Source organism: Rhamphochromis longiceps, linkage group LG16, assembly GCF_057381845.1.
Source record: "Rhamphochromis longiceps isolate RC_006_pf linkage group LG16, R_longiceps_female_GT1.1, whole genome shotgun sequence".
Lineage (NCBI taxonomy): Eukaryota > Metazoa > Chordata > Actinopteri > Cichliformes > Cichlidae > Rhamphochromis > Rhamphochromis longiceps.
This window is the reverse complement of record NC_140572.1, coordinates 22,014,659-22,031,890: the sequence shown is the minus strand read 5'-3', so window position 1 is coordinate 22,031,890 and position 17,232 is coordinate 22,014,659. Positions and strand designations below refer to the sequence as shown.

At 39.4% G+C, this 17,232-nt stretch overlaps 1 protein-coding gene across 1 annotated transcript; it reads left to right on the top strand.

The window, feature by feature from the left end:
* The first annotated feature begins 559 nt into the window (after nucleotides 1–559).
* sox21b (SRY-box transcription factor 21b) lies at nucleotides 560–2,823 on the top strand. The gene is made up of 2 exons (XM_085384612.1): nucleotides 560–820; nucleotides 991–2,823. Exon 2 carries the CDS (start codon nucleotides 1,008–1,010, stop codon nucleotides 1,752–1,754), a length of 747 nt encoding a protein of 248 aa, XP_085240738.1. The 5' UTR covers nucleotides 560–820; nucleotides 991–1,007; the 3' UTR covers nucleotides 1,755–2,823.
* Nucleotides 2,824–17,232: the final 14,409 nt, after the last annotated feature.

The following is a 17,232-nucleotide window of genomic DNA, read 5'->3' as shown; positions in this document are numbered from 1 at the left end:
AAGGGACAGCAGACGGAGTCACCGGTGAGGACGAAAGGTGAGAAAGTGGAGTGAGCTGGTTTGATTTGTCAAACGCACACATGAAACTGAGAGGAAGTGTCTACTGATACCTTTTAAATCAGTGAAAGCACGCGAGTTGTTGTTTTTTTTAACTATCTGATTTCAGAAATTCAATACAAGGTGAGAGTAAACGTCAACGAACATCTGTCTGCAGTCGCTTTCCACCCTAAACCTGACAGCATTATTAATTTTCACATGTGCTGCCGTCCTCAGGTATTTCAGGTACATCTCTTAAGTAGCCTACTTTTTCTTTAAAAAACTAAACACAAAGTTCTCATTAGAATAAAGCTGTTGGGATGAAAAGATGAAACTACTGACCTTTAACACCGAGGACACACAGTTCTCATATAATACATAAAGATGTAAATACGAGATGCGTATAACCTTTAAAATCAGGGTAGAATAAAAAAAAGAAAAGAAAAAAAAACTGTCCAGCAGTCGTCTGCGTGATCGCTGCAAGTGCGCATGCGCTAGCAGCACTTTCACTACCTGCCGCACAACCCCTGTATTTCACATGGGGCAGGCGGGAGTTACCATTCACTTGCGTGTATGCTGCTGCTGAGTGCTGGTTGACAGTCTCAGGCGACAAGAGGAAAGCAAGGCACAGTTTTTCTTTTGCTTCATCTTCTTCATCTTTACCAACGCCGTACCACTGCTGGATGGAACCATGAAGCAGGAAACACTGGAGCACTCTTAAGGACGCTGCCGTTTGTACTTTTCGCATGATAATCACCGGGGAGATGAAGAACTGAAGTGTTAAGTAAGTAAGCAAACGTACGAGCTGCAGTCTAAGTGAATCTTCATTTTAATGTCGTCCTGCTGACGCTGTCTGAATAAGCTGCTCTTTATAAAGTGCGTTTTGTTTTTTCTGTACTTAACTTGGAAGTTATCTATACTTTGTTTGATTTTTGTGCAATATTTTGCTTTCAGAGACAGTTTGTGCCAACATGTCTAAACCGATGGATCACGTTAAACGTCCGATGAATGCTTTCATGGTTTGGTCCAGAGCCCAGCGCAGAAAAATGGCTCAGGAGAACCCTAAAATGCACAACTCCGAGATCAGCAAGAGACTGGGAGCGGAGTGGAAACTTCTCACCGAGTCTGAGAAAAGGCCATTCATCGACGAAGCCAAACGGCTGAGAGCGATGCACATGAAGGAACACCCAGACTATAAATACAGACCGAGGCGGAAGCCCAAGACTCTGATGAAAAAAGACAAGTTTTCTTTCCCCGTGCCCTATAATCTCGGGGAGCACGACGCACTCAAAGTTAACGGGCTTTCCACTGGAGCACTTTCCGAGTCTATCATTGGGAACCCCGATAAGGCAGCAGCAGCTGCTGCGGCTGCGGCGGCCAGGGTATTCTTCAACCCCTCCATGTCCACGAACCCCTACTCATTTTTCGACCTGGGATCCAAGATGACCGAGCTTTCCCCACCTTCGTTTCCGTACGCTTCTCCTTTGGGTTACCCGCCGGGAGGCGCTACGGCTTTCACCGGGACTGGCAGTGTAGGTGGCGGGACGCACGCCCACACTCACTCACATCCGTCCCCGGGAAACCCAGGCTACATGATCCCGTGTAACTGTACGGCCTGGCCCTCAGCAGGACTCCAACCACCCTTAGCATACATTCTGCTCCCCGGGATGGGAAAACCTCAACTTGAACCGTACCCTGCATATGCTGCGGCATTATGATAGGCCCACTTTGGACATCTGAGAAAATGAAATGTGAAATCAAAACAAACAGAAAAAAAGCTATTCACGCAAGAGTTTTATTGTGCATGCACAAACCTGTACATGTGATGAAGTGCTCGTCGTCTCAGATATCACATGTGTATGTATATTGATTAATGCCTTTATCTAAGGTAATGCTTATTTAGAGAACTCTCTAATCTATTATTACCAAGCCATCACTTCACACAGCCACAAGGAAAAGGACTAAAAAGATGGCACACATGCACACAGTTGAGAGAGAGGTATAAAAGCAGTTTCCCCTTGTGAAAACTCATTTTTAAGGGTGTCCTGATCGATTTCTATCTTTTGCACCTGCCTGACTAACCAGTTTGGAATCAAGGGCAGCATATACAATGACCATGTTAAGGATCAAGGCATTTCCTCGCAAATAAGTTGCCGGAGGTTATAATTCACGGGTTAAGGGGAGTTGTTACAGCACTGTAAATGTGTACAGATAAAAATGACTTTAGTTTATTTGCCGTTATAGGCTTAGTGTTTGAGATAGGGCCAGGAAGCTACGTATTTCACTAGAAACCCGGTGTATATTTTGAGTTTTTAAACCGTTTTATAGATGTCTGTACTATTTATTGTTTAGTGGAATCTATGGTGAACCAGACGATTTTTAAAAAAAAAAAGTGAATGAGGCTAGTTCTGTATTATTTGCACATGAAACGTAGAGGATGTAATTTATTTTGAAGGTGATATTCAGTTTTAATGCTTTATAACTTTCGGGGTTTGATTCACCAAACCCCATTTTCTTTCTCTTGAAAAAAAGGTTCAGATTTGAAGATGCAGAAGAAGATTAAAAAAAGTTGCAGATGGAAGTTTATTTAGTGGGTTTATAATTTCCTGGATTCACCATTCTCCCACTCCTCGTATCATGTGCAGAAAAAAAAGACGTTTTTAACTAACTCTTATGGAATTTGTATGTTTTGTGTTTTCTTTAACCTCCGTTATGTACTTCAAACTATTGCTACTGTTCACTTGTTCAGCAAAGGACTACAATAAAGCGTATTCGGATTAAACGGAAGGGAATCGCGGCTGTAGTTCTTGATGAGATGAACAAGATTGTTATCTTTTCTTTTTCCTGCTCTTGCTCCTCAGTCCAGGTGAAGTGTAAGGTATCCTCCAAAGGCCGCTTTTGTCCGCGCATTGAATGGCATTACTAGGGGGGGAAATCTAAATCAGCCCATTGTTATCAAGAGCCAAAACCTTATTTATCACAATTTTAATCGTGAATAGGAAGGAAGATAAAACTGTGTGGTACTCTGAGCTTTCTTTTTCCCAAGGAGAAAGAAAGAAAAAAAGGAGAGAGCTGCTTTAAGGCTGCAGAACAAACACGTCTTTTATGCTCTAAATCAGCCTGAGCTGCGCGCTCTAAGGTAAAAAAAAAATAAAACTCCAAACAGCAATAGCAATTAATACAAATTAAAAGAACAATAACTTAAATTTTAAAGACAAATAAATGCTTATCACCCGATTTAAGGAGTGTGCAGTCACGTGTGCGCGTACACCTGCGTGCGTAAAACAGGTGTGTATGTGCGTTACCGCGCACGTAGTTTTTTTTTTTTTTTTTTAAAGTAAAATGCGTAATTTAAGCAAAGCGCTTCTGCCAGACTACACTAAGAGATTAATTCATAAGGATCAGAGCGATTATGCAAAACTAATTTGGACAGTCCAGGGATAATTATCTCCGTCACGGTTAATTAAACCCTTTCACCGCTATGTTCTCCATTGTAACACCTCGATCTCTCCTTTTTACGGAACTTCCTTCTTGGCCTCGAAAACAGCGCGTTGTGTTTAGTTCACAGTAGAAAAGCGCAGAGCGGAAAAAAAATGTGTACTTTTTGACACCGGAATTTGAAGCTTTCCTCCAGGTTAGGCCTCTTTTTTTAAAGAAAAAAAAAAGAACTCCTCGTTCTTTTTCATTTTGTAATGAGATATTTCTGAATGACGTGTCACGAACGACAAAGCGTATTTTTTGGAGGTGTCATAAAAGGGCAAAACTGTCGGATCAAAACAGAGATCGTCCCGGAGGCTGTGAAAGAATCCGCATTGCGAGTTCAGCGACCATTTCTTTCTCTTTCTTTGACCCTTTTTTATTATATTTTTTTTTTCTTGAGCAAAAGAGGAAGAAAGCTGAAAGAACTTTTTTCCAACTCTGGGAGCGTTTAGACGGTCGAGGAGGTTTTGTCTGGGAACAAAACGTGGGTTGGGAGGTTTTGTGAGAGTGTTGTTTGTTGAAGTGGAGCTCAGCAAAAGCGGCTGCTTTCCCTCATTGTGATGAAAGCAATCAGTGGTATTTGGAAAACTGTTAGCATTGTGCACTTCTTCTGTGTCCATTGTGGAGGATTTCTTTTCACAAGGTTTTTTTTCAGTCGATCCAGCTGGCCGGAGTGAATAGCAGTGCAATGTGTACACGCTTTGTCCCTCCAAGCCCTTCAAGTAGCCCACATTGAATAGAGTGAGTTGACACTGCATGACAGTGAAACAACATAATAAAAAATACATGAGCGCATGAATAGAAGCAGGCGCATAAATAAATAAAATGGGTGGCCAAAACTGGATAAACTGAATGACAAAACGGTGAAAGGGGAACAAAAAGATATTTAACACGCTAGATTAGCATTAGAATGCAATCTACAAGCCAGAACAATTGATGAATAGGTTTACCGGCCAAGAAAGAAATGGACTAAATGCCTTTTGAATAGATAGCCTATGTTTTTTCTGACTAAGAGGGGAACTCAATGGGAAAGGTGGAGATATAACTATGGAACAAAAGTGGGAGAAAACTTTTTTTTCTCCCCCTATAAAATGTTGATTTTCTTGCAGGAAAACCAGGAGAAATAAAATCAGATTCTGGCGACATAATATATAGTTGGAATAATTTGGGGATGATTAAAAGTCTAAATACTTGGATATATAACCAAGCTAAACTGACAGACTTATTAGGGGTAATTCTTCCAGGTTCTCCTGACTTTTGATCCTTATCCTTAGTTTTGCAATTGCAATTAAGAGAGATCCTTTTTTTCAGTAGGTGAACTTTTCTCATTACACTTTTTCTCTGTCTGAAAAAAGTTAAATCTGGCCACAGAAAGAGCTGCATGATAAGCATATGATGTAATCAAAATGTAAAAAAATAAAAAAATTTGAAGGTGCTAATCATTGTGAGCAACTGTTAAAAAACACTGGGGGAATTCAAAGGGTTGTTCAGATTAAATAAAGATTAAATAACTCTTTTATCTAAACCGAAAGTAGTGCAAGTAGCAGCCCTCCGTCAGGTACAGTGCCTTTTGTTGGCATCAAGGGAGGGAGGCATAGAAAGCATTTATGTCTATTTGATATATCTGAAGTGTGTACATGAGATAAGGACTTCTCTTTCTAAAGAGCAGGTTGTAAATGAATTTTTGACTTTATTGATGTCTGTTAAACTCTGAGCAAAACTGGCAGCGGGGATCTGACATGACAAGTGCTTTTAGCTAAAGTGTTATTCATAGAAATTAATAGTCTAATATTCAGAGAACACTCAAAAAATTAATAAAATATTTTAAATTCAACCAAATTAAATAGACTTCTTTTTTTATTTAAACTGTAACTAGTTAAAGAATATTTTTTAATAGGAAAAAAATGGCAAAAACTGAAATTAATGTTTTCATTGAAAAAGAATATCCAGACAATACATGCCTTGGTATTTTACTCTAGATATTGACAGTCAATACAAAGGTTTCTACATAAGATTTAAAGCCATGGCTGCCTTGTGTTTTCATAAGCCCCCGCCTGATGCCCTGATATCATTATGTCTTAGTGTTAAACCCTTTATGTGCCTGTAAGACATTTGTAGAAGTGAGATTAGGCAAATTAACATACATATGTATCACCAGTTCAGCCATGTTGACCTTAGAGGGATCTACAATGGTTTCCTCATCTCTAATTCGCCAAGGGCTGCCCCACAAGCAAGTGGATTATCACCTGGCTTCAATGGCCTGAGATGGATCATTTTAGTATTTCTTCTGACATGAATAATACATCAATATCATCTGTTTGAGGATATTTTCTCAATTTGTTTGCAGGAGTGTGCTTCTTGCTCACCTGGTTGTCATAGCATGTGTGTAATGCTGGGAGATATACAGCCAGTGCTGGCTTCTCCGCGAGGAACCTCAAAGAGTCTGATCACTGAGTTCTCCATCTCATTTTAGGCAAATCAAAGTGTGAAAAGTCTCTCCTGAAGCAATATCTCCATCATCAGGCTGGGTCAAGAATGTTTATGGAGGCTGTGTGCCATATTACCTGTAATCTCCAGAGTATGAACTGCTGTATTTCTTACTTCTCTATGCTCCCAGGAGGGGGAAAACATGCCAAAATTATCTTGCATTGCACCTTTTCCGCAACACTTCAACATGGCAAATCAAAGCCTCAAAACCATACATGTCACTGTGCCCAAGGTCACCAAGAGAAATGAGAAATCTCTGTGTACTGTACAGTCCATCCCTATAAACATGGCACACAGCCTCTGAAGTCTGACTCTGCCTTTAAGAAGTCCAAGTTTGTTTAATAGTACATAATGCAATAAGTAGATGGACCCGTGCTGGAGTTCAGAGAGGGGATGCTTGAATAAGGTTGGGGGCAAATGGGTGCATGCAGGAGGGGTGCTGGTTGAGGTGATTGTGAGTTTTGCAGGTGAGATGAGTAACCTGCACTTAGAGTCTGTACAGTCTTTAGCAGCAAAATCGTAACCCCACTTTATTTATTTCGGTTTGTTGGCATACATTTTAGTGCATCTTTTACATCGGTAAATTTTTATAATTGGAGAATCTTGAAAATAAAACTTGAACGCTTTTCTGTATGAAAACATTTCCGCCTCATATTGACAGGAAAAAATAAAAAAATGTGATCCTGCAGATTATTTAACTGTAATATTTCGAGGCTTTGTAACAGCTCAAACAAATTCATTTGCTTAATGCACAAATTTTATATTTGAAGAATTTATTTCAGGAAATAAAAAGTTAGTTGTATTCAGGGTCCTCAAATAACTCAAATAGTATTGTTTATTGTAAAGGGTTTCCATATGTTCCGTATCGGCTCTCCTTTTGCACCACTACTCTTCTCAAACCTTAAATGGGTGTAAACGTAAAAATAGTCCGTGTTATATTTTAATCTTGATTGTATAAGGAGTCTGCCACTGAGGCAAGCATGAGAATATAATATATGAATTAGATTAGTAAGTAGATGACTATAGAGGAGCACACCTTTAACAATAAATTCTCAAAACTGTACAAAATTAAAGAAATATTTTAGATGTATTATATCACACAAAGGTAAAAATGTTGCATTGACATTTATTTCTTCATGGCCCAAACAACATGTGAATTATTTTACATTTTTTTGTGCAAAACATATGCTTTAACACCAATTCTTATTCTGCTGCCTTCATGAAATATGCAGTTTGTGGTACAAGGAAAGGAAACATATATAAGGGAAAATTAGATTTTGTCATTTTTTTGAAATATAAAATAAAATATAAAGGATACAGCATAAAAAAAACCAAAACAACATCAGCTAAACACAAAGAATACCGTTTCTTTTCAGACTGTAAATATAAGAATAAAATAAATGCACAATGAATAGATATTTCCCTCATCCCCTCTACTCCCACCCAGCTACCCAAATCCCTTAATAATTATTAGGTGAAACCTTCATTTTCAAATAGTCTGTAGACAGAGAACTGTGTTGTGCACGAGCTTGTAAAGGCAAACAAGAGTGTTCAGTTTATCCGGGGTAATTCCAAAACAGAGAGAAACATTCAAAGCGAAACAGACCCTCCTCTTAGCATTTTGTCTGACTCTAAAGCTCCCACTGCTGACTAAAGGAACTCATTGCACTAATGACTTTTTAACCATGCTGAGCATGAGGAGGAACATTATTTCAGAAATCATGTTCAGGCGTTACATAGGGTGGTATGCAAACATAAAATCTGAGAATACTGTACACAGGTATAACATTGAGAGAGAGAAAAAAAGAATTGCATATGTTTTCGTCGATAAAGTCGCAATTTCGAGAAGATTTAACTTTATATAAAGATCGTATAGCTTCAAGGTAGTCACTGAAATCATTAAGTTAATAGCCCAAAACATGAGGCATAGGATTATTCTATGAATCCATCAATAAATTAGAATAATGTCAGCGAGCAGCCTTAACAAATGTTCTTTAAACTGACATGACATTTTTTGTTCCATTTCCAAATGACCGCTGGCTGAGATTGCTGGGTCTCGTATTAATTCTCAGGTTTTCAAGGAAAAATATATCTATCTTAAGTAGAAATAATGAAGTTGAAGAGCTGATGCCCCGAGGAGCAGTCACAAAGAATTATATCTTTCTATAACACAGGACACAGGCAAAAGATAAGTACCTGTCAGTTGGCATACTCTCTTCTACATGTGCCTATCAATAAAAGAGATTATTTTTCCCAGTTATTACAACAAAGATCTGGGGGGCTCGAAGATTGCACCTTTAATGAGAAGGAATGATTTCCTCCTGCACACTCACAACCACACTTGAAGTGAGTGAGCTGTAATGCCATCACCCCCCCCCCCCCCCCCCCCCCCCTCGATTTTACAAGAACTTATTAAAATGAAATATTGCCAACATTAATGCACAGGGATTATTTATTACATTTTAACAGGATTATGGTGTGCAAAGCTTGATTTGGGATTCATACCCTGCATTGTGATATCATGGTTTAGCAGTCAAATTGTGCAGACTTGTTGTAATTAACAGTGGCAAAATAGATCATTGCCAAATGATATGTCGCTCCATGAACTAATCTTTGTGTACTGAAATGTCGGGAACCTGAAGAATGCATGCGCTGGATGAGAACTGGGATTTTGTCTTTTGGCTTGTGCTACTTTCCCCTTACTTTTCTCTCTGAAAGACATTGTCCTAAACTCCATTACTCTCATAGCTGTTTATTTTTTTATTGAATTTTATAGTGTCAGGTGCAGCGCTTTATTTCATAGACTTGACACTGATCTCATGACTGTGGCTGTCAGATTGTTTTTTCCGCACTCAGTTTCACAGCGAGCCATGGTGTAATGCGCTGGAACAACTTTATGGATGCCTTAGTAATGACGATATAAAGAACGCTAGTGTACGCACCTTGATGACAGTAAAGCAATAATTTGTTTGGGCACCTTATCATATTCGGCAGAAAATCCAACACATGCAAAACGCGTCTTCAATCTCGAAAACATGGCCGGTTCATGAAATGTGCTATTAGTTATGCTGATGAAGGAGCATGACTTCATACCTTAATTGTGAAGTAATGTGAAGGTCCTCAGAACAAATCTATTATGTATGGTCCTACCAGACATCACATGCAGGGGTCCTTCAGACATCCCATACTCTTTAGCCACACCATCACGCTGTGCCTAGTCAAATTGTGTTGTGGAAATTTTCCATGTTCTTTGTTACAGGAAAGGGGTTACATTGAAGGTAATAGCTTTTGAACATAGTATTTATACCGGCTTTGTTTGCTTGTGTGTGGGAAGAAAAGGGATCTATAAAAGGATGTGAATGGGGAAAGCAATCAAAAGTCTGGCCTTCACTTTCGCTGTGCTGCTAACAAAGATGATACAAGGGTAGGAGCTGCTGAAGTACCTGCATATAGAGGGACATCTCTCTCTCTCCTTTGAGCCACTGAGAGGTGCTCCTCTCTAAAGGTTTCTCAGTTTTTTTTAATATGTAAGATGTATAGTTTTATTCAAAGTAAATAGCCGCTAATGGCCATTAAAATCGTGGAGTAAATACACAGCCAGTCCCACAACATCCATGCAACTCTGCAACTTCCAGCATGCTAATTCGAGCACACTAAAGTTATTTGTATGAAAAATAAAATGGGTCAAGTGGAACAGTGCCCTTTGACAGTCCTTTTCAACATAGAAAGAAACCTTGGAATTATTCCCTTCCACATATAAACTGTCACAGGAGACCGAATGAACTTGAATGTCTAAAACCAAACCTCTACTTTGATATTGATGCAGACAGGTGTAAAAATATACATAGCGAACACAGAGCAATAATAAGAGATTTATGTATGTAGGGCGCAAAAGAAATGCCGAGCCGATGCCTGGTGCTGTCAGGTTCATTTTCCTGTTGCGTCATTCACCATGCCAGTGCACAGTGAAGCCAAATATGGCAGAATCCTACACTCCTCGTACCACGTGCCTCAGGATCTCTTGTCAGGCAAACAGATGTCTGAGCAATATGAATTGTTGGATGTTTGTGTGCGCATGTAAGAAATGAGTAAACAAGTTGAAATATTTCCCCCTTAATTTGATGCACAATGCTTCCTGACAGCTAATTCATTTCATGCAGATTCAAGACCCAGTGTCATATGTCAGGTCCTTTCTGCTCAGATAAATATGTGAGCTTGTAGCAAGTAGCTACTAATGCAAAATAACAAAATGAGGCAGTCATTGCTGTTTAGCCTGTAATATTATCAGTTCCTTCTGACCCTATCTAACCTTTTACCTATACAGTCAATACACCGAGAGGTGATAAAAGACCATGGGTGAATGGAGTGTGTGTAATGTTGCAGCCAGCAGCGATTACAGAGGTAACACGAAGACTTGGAAGCAACACTAAGACAAGGCTTTCTACGTGTACTAAATTGCTGGACAGCTCCAGGGCTGACATTTAAAACATAACATCACCAAACAAAAACACATTAAAAGAGAAAAGCTGAGCAGGGGGCTTTGAGGAAAACCTGAAATTCAAGTTTTGGCGAAGGCAACTGACCCAAATTTCCTGGCCCTTCTTTTCCTTAACATGCTTCTGCAAGCCTGGGCCCTGGGGTGACGTTTCCCTTATACAGGGATTGCCAGTGCATTTACATAGCATGGTTAATGAGAGATCAACACCAGGAAAGCGCCTTGAATATAAAGCTTTCTTGTAAAAATAATGAGCGAGCGATTGATCCATACTCAAACAAGCCGGTTTGCTGAGTTAATACCAAAGGCAGATTATAGCCAGTGCCAAAAGTGCCCTGGCGTGCGACGCCTTTTGCTTAGAGGGTCCCCAAACTTGTCATCACATTAGCACATGGTCAAGGAGTACATCCTACCACTCTCATAATCTGCTTTCCTGCACAATTAGCCTTCTATAATAAGGCGGCTGTCTGACAGCCAGTAGGGAGAAAAGAGGGAAATCACTGAGTTTTACATAGGACGGATGGATCATTTACAGCCACTGAAATATAGACTCTGAGGTGATTCTCTTTCTAAGTCATCAGTGGTCCTCACACCGAGTCTAAACATTATGGAAACATGGAGGTTTGCTCTTCTTTATTGTGCCAAGCATCTATTACACTTTGATGAAGCCAAACAAAGGAGGGCAAGGGAGGGGGTTGAGAGAAATAAAGAGGGAGTAAGTGAAAGAGAGAGAGCACCCGTGGCCAGGGCAGATGTGTTTTAGCCCAAATTCTGACAGAATCAGATGCTGAAGAGGGTGGAATGGTAGGGAAAGGCAAGTTTTCTGAATAAAATAATAGATAATTTCAGCCTGACAAAGGCGAGGAAACTATGGGCAAAAGAACAAAATAGCAGGAAGGGATGGAGAAGGGAAGGGGCTTGAAAAGAATAAGAAGAATTCAGTGCTGCTGCTTGCAAGGGAAAAGAAAAAAAAACATTGATGACACCCGGTTCCATTCTTCCGCTCTCCCCTTTCTCTGCTCCTCGCCTCGCAGCACGGCGGGCTAAGCTGGGAGCTGTAATGTCATTAAATTGCAAATGCTTTTTTTTTTCATTTCCGACACACACTGTTTACTTATCTGGCAAAAACATATGTTGGAAGGAATCCGTTAAATTCTGCCCATTGCCTTGGGTGAAAGTGCAATAGAAACGGGCCCACTGAGCTCCTTCTGTCGTCTCCTTTTAGCACTTTGCCTTATCTACAAGGCTGCTTAGCAGCAAACTGGCGAGTTCAATGAAAAATGAAGATACAGAGCAAGATTAGGGAAGAACAGTGAGGGGAGAAATGCTTGGAGAGAGGGTCATCCCATTGCAAATGATTTCACTCCTCTCCATCTGCATAAATGACTATTTTTAAGGCATCTCCAGCGTCTGTATATTTTTCTCACTCTGCCACACATTTAATTTCACGCCCCGTGTTCTGAATATGCTTAAATGCATATCTCTGATGCACCTTTAAGCCAGAGGAAAGAGGATGGGGGGGTGAGTGGGGAGGGTACGAAAGCAAAATTAAAGATAAAATGGTGTGATTTGCACTACAAGTCTATTACTTTATGGCATTTACATATAGTTTACCTCTGCAATTCCAAGATTTTTTTTTCTACCACCTTCCTATCAGTATTTGGGCATGTATAAATATGTATAAATCTTTGTTGAGAAAAAATAGAATTCCTAGAACTGCACTGGAAAGTTTGAAGGGTGCACTTTTTTGCTTTAACTTCTTCTCTTGCTCCCATGAGACTGTCAGCATATCTGCTGGGGGTGTTCTCTACCGGCTTGCCCCAACAAAGGCGCAGGCTTCAAGCACTTTGTGCCCCATGATCCCCAGATACTCCTCCCCTCGGTGAAATGAGTGGGGAGAGCGAGGTTCCAGGGTCAGGACTTGGCCATGGCTTTAGAGCTCGGGCCTGGCAGAGCCGGATGATGTGAGGAGCTGCATCCTTGTCAAACAAGTGGCTGAACAGCTTGGTTAAAGCACAACATCAACTCCCAGTATGTCATGTAGATTGTCATAGATGATATTTCCGCACAGTTGCAGACTCCCACACAGGTCTCACATAATGACACAATGAATAGCACCTACATGTGTGCCACTGTTGTGCTATCAAGTGGATGTGTTGTTCTACCACTAGGGCTAGGAAGTTTGAGCTGTGAGTAGAAAGCCCACCACTGACAGCAGAGAAGACGAAGGCTGTGGATTGGCCTGGGAATGAAAAGGAGAGAGAGAGAGGCTATTCAGAGCACGATTCCTCTCCCTCATTGTCTGCCCGCTTAGATTTGAATACGCTCACTCAAAGAAGATGAGAAAAATGCTTCAGCCTCTTGCATTGTTGGCTTTCTCTCTCGTCTTTCTATTTGCAATTAAATGCATTTCAAATGGAACAACTGTACAGAAAGCATTTCTGATAAAAAAGGAATTCCATTGCCTTTAACCTCCTTTGTAATGGCTTTGCAATTTTTTAGTACTCTTATTATGAGAATTGCACAATCAAAAACATATCTTTGAATAGAAAACGCCACACAAGTAGGAAGTATTGCTTCATTGAAAATTAAATTGCATTTAAAAATCATTTTCAGTCTTCTGTGTTCCTCAGTTCTTAAGCCAATCTTAGTGTTTCTGTTTTGCTGCTTTGTGTGTAACATTGTGCCTTGACAGGACCCTTGTGTCCTGTGCAGTATCATACATAGTGGTCCTAAGCACGGGATGAGATCAGTCAATTAGAATTAATGTCATCTGGTCATTTACAGCTAAACACCCTCCGTGTGCATTGTGTTTGCTTTGTGTGCAAAGCATCAACTGCAAAACCAATCTCATCCTCCAGACATGAATTTTTGAAGGATTTGAACGCTGTAAATAACTCCAAACCCTCTCTTACGAGGTTTACCCCTGGAGCACTTTGTAACTTATCAGGGCTGCCTTGTGCCTCCTCTAATGCTTGCATTATGCTCAAATGTAAATCGGTAAGCTGCCAGAGAGGTGGGCGGGAATCACTGAAGAAAGAATCACTGAAGGGTCTAGCCAATATTCTGATTGGGGCATAGCAAAATAAACAGTATAGTTTTGTTTTTTTAGAAGCTATTTGAACAAAAATATATCACACTACTCTCTTATGTTCACAAACAATTGCTCCTCAGTGTTACACACCACCAGATTTTAGCTTAAGTAATAAAACGTGAGAGTCGTGTCTTTGACACCACATTGAGCAAAGTTTGGAGAGTTGTAGGCTTTCTTCTACACAATGCCAACTCCTGGATAAAAGAAAACTCTAATATATTCTGAGTGAATGATGCCCAGGGGTCTGTTTTGTATTTCTAATTTCCATCTCTAATGGTACAAGAGGCTGATTAGTAATTAGGACAGACCCATTTAAATGCATGTAATGAGCATTATATATTTCCCATATACTATGCACTTGCTACTGATGAAAACTGGATAGTATCTTCATCAATTTGAACGCATGTTGACCTTTAAAGGCAATTAATCTACAACACAGCTCTTCATGCTGCTTGCCCTTGAATTGGCTTTATAATGTAATGAGTATATCACTGGAATCTCCCAAATAATGGACCTGAAGCATGCTTTGCAGCCTAACTATTAATCTTATTTTCCAGTGAATCATTTGATCAGTTTTCTAGAGAAGTGGGTTATACAAGTACAAACTAGTGCAGAGGGGTATGTGGCCCCTAGATATTAATTTGGAGATGGATAGCAGTCTTAAAGAGGATTAAAACTCTATACAGGCTACTCATTTCACATGACTGCATACCTCCCAATCCACTGTATATACTGTCAGTCACTGCTTGGCATGGTTGAGATTTGAAATGGTGACAGTTAAAGTACAAAGATGTCCAATCCTAGACTATTTCATGGCATATTTGGTGGAGCATCCCGAAGAAATGCAAACTGTTAGGACCAGTTGTTCCAGTGATCCAAGGCCACCACATACAGCAACACTGCCCCCATGCTATTGTCTACAGACACTGCATCCACCTCATCTTTTTTTTCCTCATTCTTATATGCACTGTCCGTATGAACATAAAGATGAAATACCACCAAATGCCAGATACCACAAGGGCTGATATTTGCACTGCATCTTTGCAATTTTTAGGCATTTGTGATCAATCGTGGACAAAAAACAAAAAAATTGTACTTGAGATAGTAGAAAAGAAATATTATGTGTTGATGATATTCTTTAAGAATGTGAAGATGAAGCTCATAGAAATGTAAAAACAAGATTTTATTTAAAGCAAACATATGTGATTCAGTCAGAGGGTGCATTTTTGCCAAATTCTTAAGAACTAAACTAAACATAACAGTACTAAAATGTTATCATAAAAGATAGGAGTTTTATCTCAATATAAGAAAAAAAGAGAGTAAAGATTTAACTTGAAATGAACCTCAGAGAGCATTTCATTTCTTAAGTGACCATAATTTTAATTTAGTTCCATTTTTGTTTTCATAAGAATTAAATTTGCATTTGTGAAAGAGATGTCTGAACCACAGCAAGGGTTACATGATTGTTTCTTTTCTGCTCTCTTTGAGTTTTCATGTTTGTGTGCATTTGTACAGAGTGTGGGCTCATTTAAAAGACCGATATGAATATGGAGGAGAAATCCAAAAAGACTGTAGAAAGGGTTGTAGAGAGACGCCTCACGTTACGTAAAGCATAAAACAATAAAAAACTTTTGAAGTTTGAGTTGTTTTTCACCAGTTTCTATGATCCTGAGCCGTCCTCTCTGTAAATCTAACTGAAGAGGCCTCAGTTTAACATCTAATAGGCCTTCTATTGTGTAGTCAGCACATATTCCTGTGACGCACGTCCAAAGTGGCACGGTGATAAGAAAATGGTGCTGGATTTCTGCATCCACATGCTAACAATTCAGCTCCATGTGTAATTATCTTGGTACTTGCCAGAATGGATACATTTGTCCTGGTGTGTTTTGAAGATGCATCATGGAGTATTAAGCAGACGTTGAGCCTGAGAGAAGAGTTGAAACCTGCGTAGGAAAAGACAATTGAGGGTCATTAGATGCAAATCACTGTTTCTTTCTTGTCACGTTCTCCTTAAAATCTTCTTCTCACAGGATGAATATATCTTGGTGGAGAGCTGCTACCTGCTGTTGAAGTATCTGAAAACACTGATCATAGGTTGAGTTTTATTTTGTAAATTATTAAGCTCTACTGTAATTTGATATAAAATAATTTAAAAAAAAATCTTTAAAAGATTTTGAGCTGAATGTGATTATATGCACTGCCTTGTTTTTCCATGGCTCTCTGGCACCATCCTGTGTTTCAGCAGGAATAATGTATTCCTGTTGATGTACACATTTTTAAGAAGGTAAATGATTTCAAAGTAATAACTTGATCAAAAAACAGGAATATAATATTAAGTTTACTATAAGAACTCATCACTTTATACATACTTGGGTATCAGAGTTCATTTTAAATCAGGGTTAGTCTGATGGTTAGTTCAGATCAGTATTACTGGAATTTTTCTCATTGTGTTATTTTAAATATGTGACTGAAATGAAATTTTACTATGATTATCATAGCGCATGTAAGTATCTATGTTCCCTATCACGTTGGCATCTCTGTGCAGGGGGGTTTGCTAGTATATATAAATATAATAAATGTGCTAAAAATGAAACAAATAAATCATATTTTGTTTTTCAAAAATAATTTACTTATGTAATTTATATCTTCGTATAATTTTATCTTGGCTGCATAGCCTATTTTTGAATTTGCTGGCTGCTGCTTTCTATGCAGAGTCTGCATCTTGTCTATAAGCTTGTATGAGCGCTCTCTGGGCACTCCAGCTTTTTCACACTATTCAAAGACATGTATATTAGGTTGACTGGTTATCCTACATTTTCTGTATGTTAGTATGACTGACTGTCTGTCTGTGTTAGCTTCGTGTTTGACTTGCGACATGGTCAGTGTGTACCCCCACGTCTTGTTCCTATGACAGCTGGGTATTACTAAGTATTTCTTTAAGTATTTTTTCTATTACTTTGTGATCTTCATTCCACTGTTCATTTTATAATAATAATGTGCCTCATTGTTAGCTTTCATATGAAGCTTTTCCCATCATGTGAATTCAGATTCAGATTCAGAAGACTTTATTCATCCCCAAGGGGCAATTGAGAGACTGACCTTGCCAACCATACATACAATACACAACATCACATTGGGGAGACAGGTCAGGCTAGGTAGCTGGCCGGTCAGCCACACGAGCAGCGACCCCTCTCTCAATTAAGAGGGGAGAACAGACTCTTCTTAACCTTAATTATTACATGGACTTTAACTGCCAGCTGTCACATGAAAGGCCACAGCTATAGTGCATTAGGAGTGTGGGTCAGATTTATTTTATATGTTGGTTTCACTCAATATACAGCAGCAGATCTCTGCCTCTAGATAAAGGTACTTTGAAGAAGTTTGGGGGTAGAACACATTAATATGATGTGCGATAATATTCTGTATTGTGGGAGCATGGTGGCATGGTGGTTATCACTGTTGCCCCACAGCAAAAGGTTGCTGCATTCAAATCCACTTTTTAGCTGAAGCAGACTGGGTTGTTTGTGGATTACTTGTACTCCAGATACTCGGGTTTCCTCCCACAGTCCAAAGACATATGGTTGTAGAGTTGGGTCAAATGATGATTGTAAATTGCTCATGAGTGTGAATGTGAGTGCAA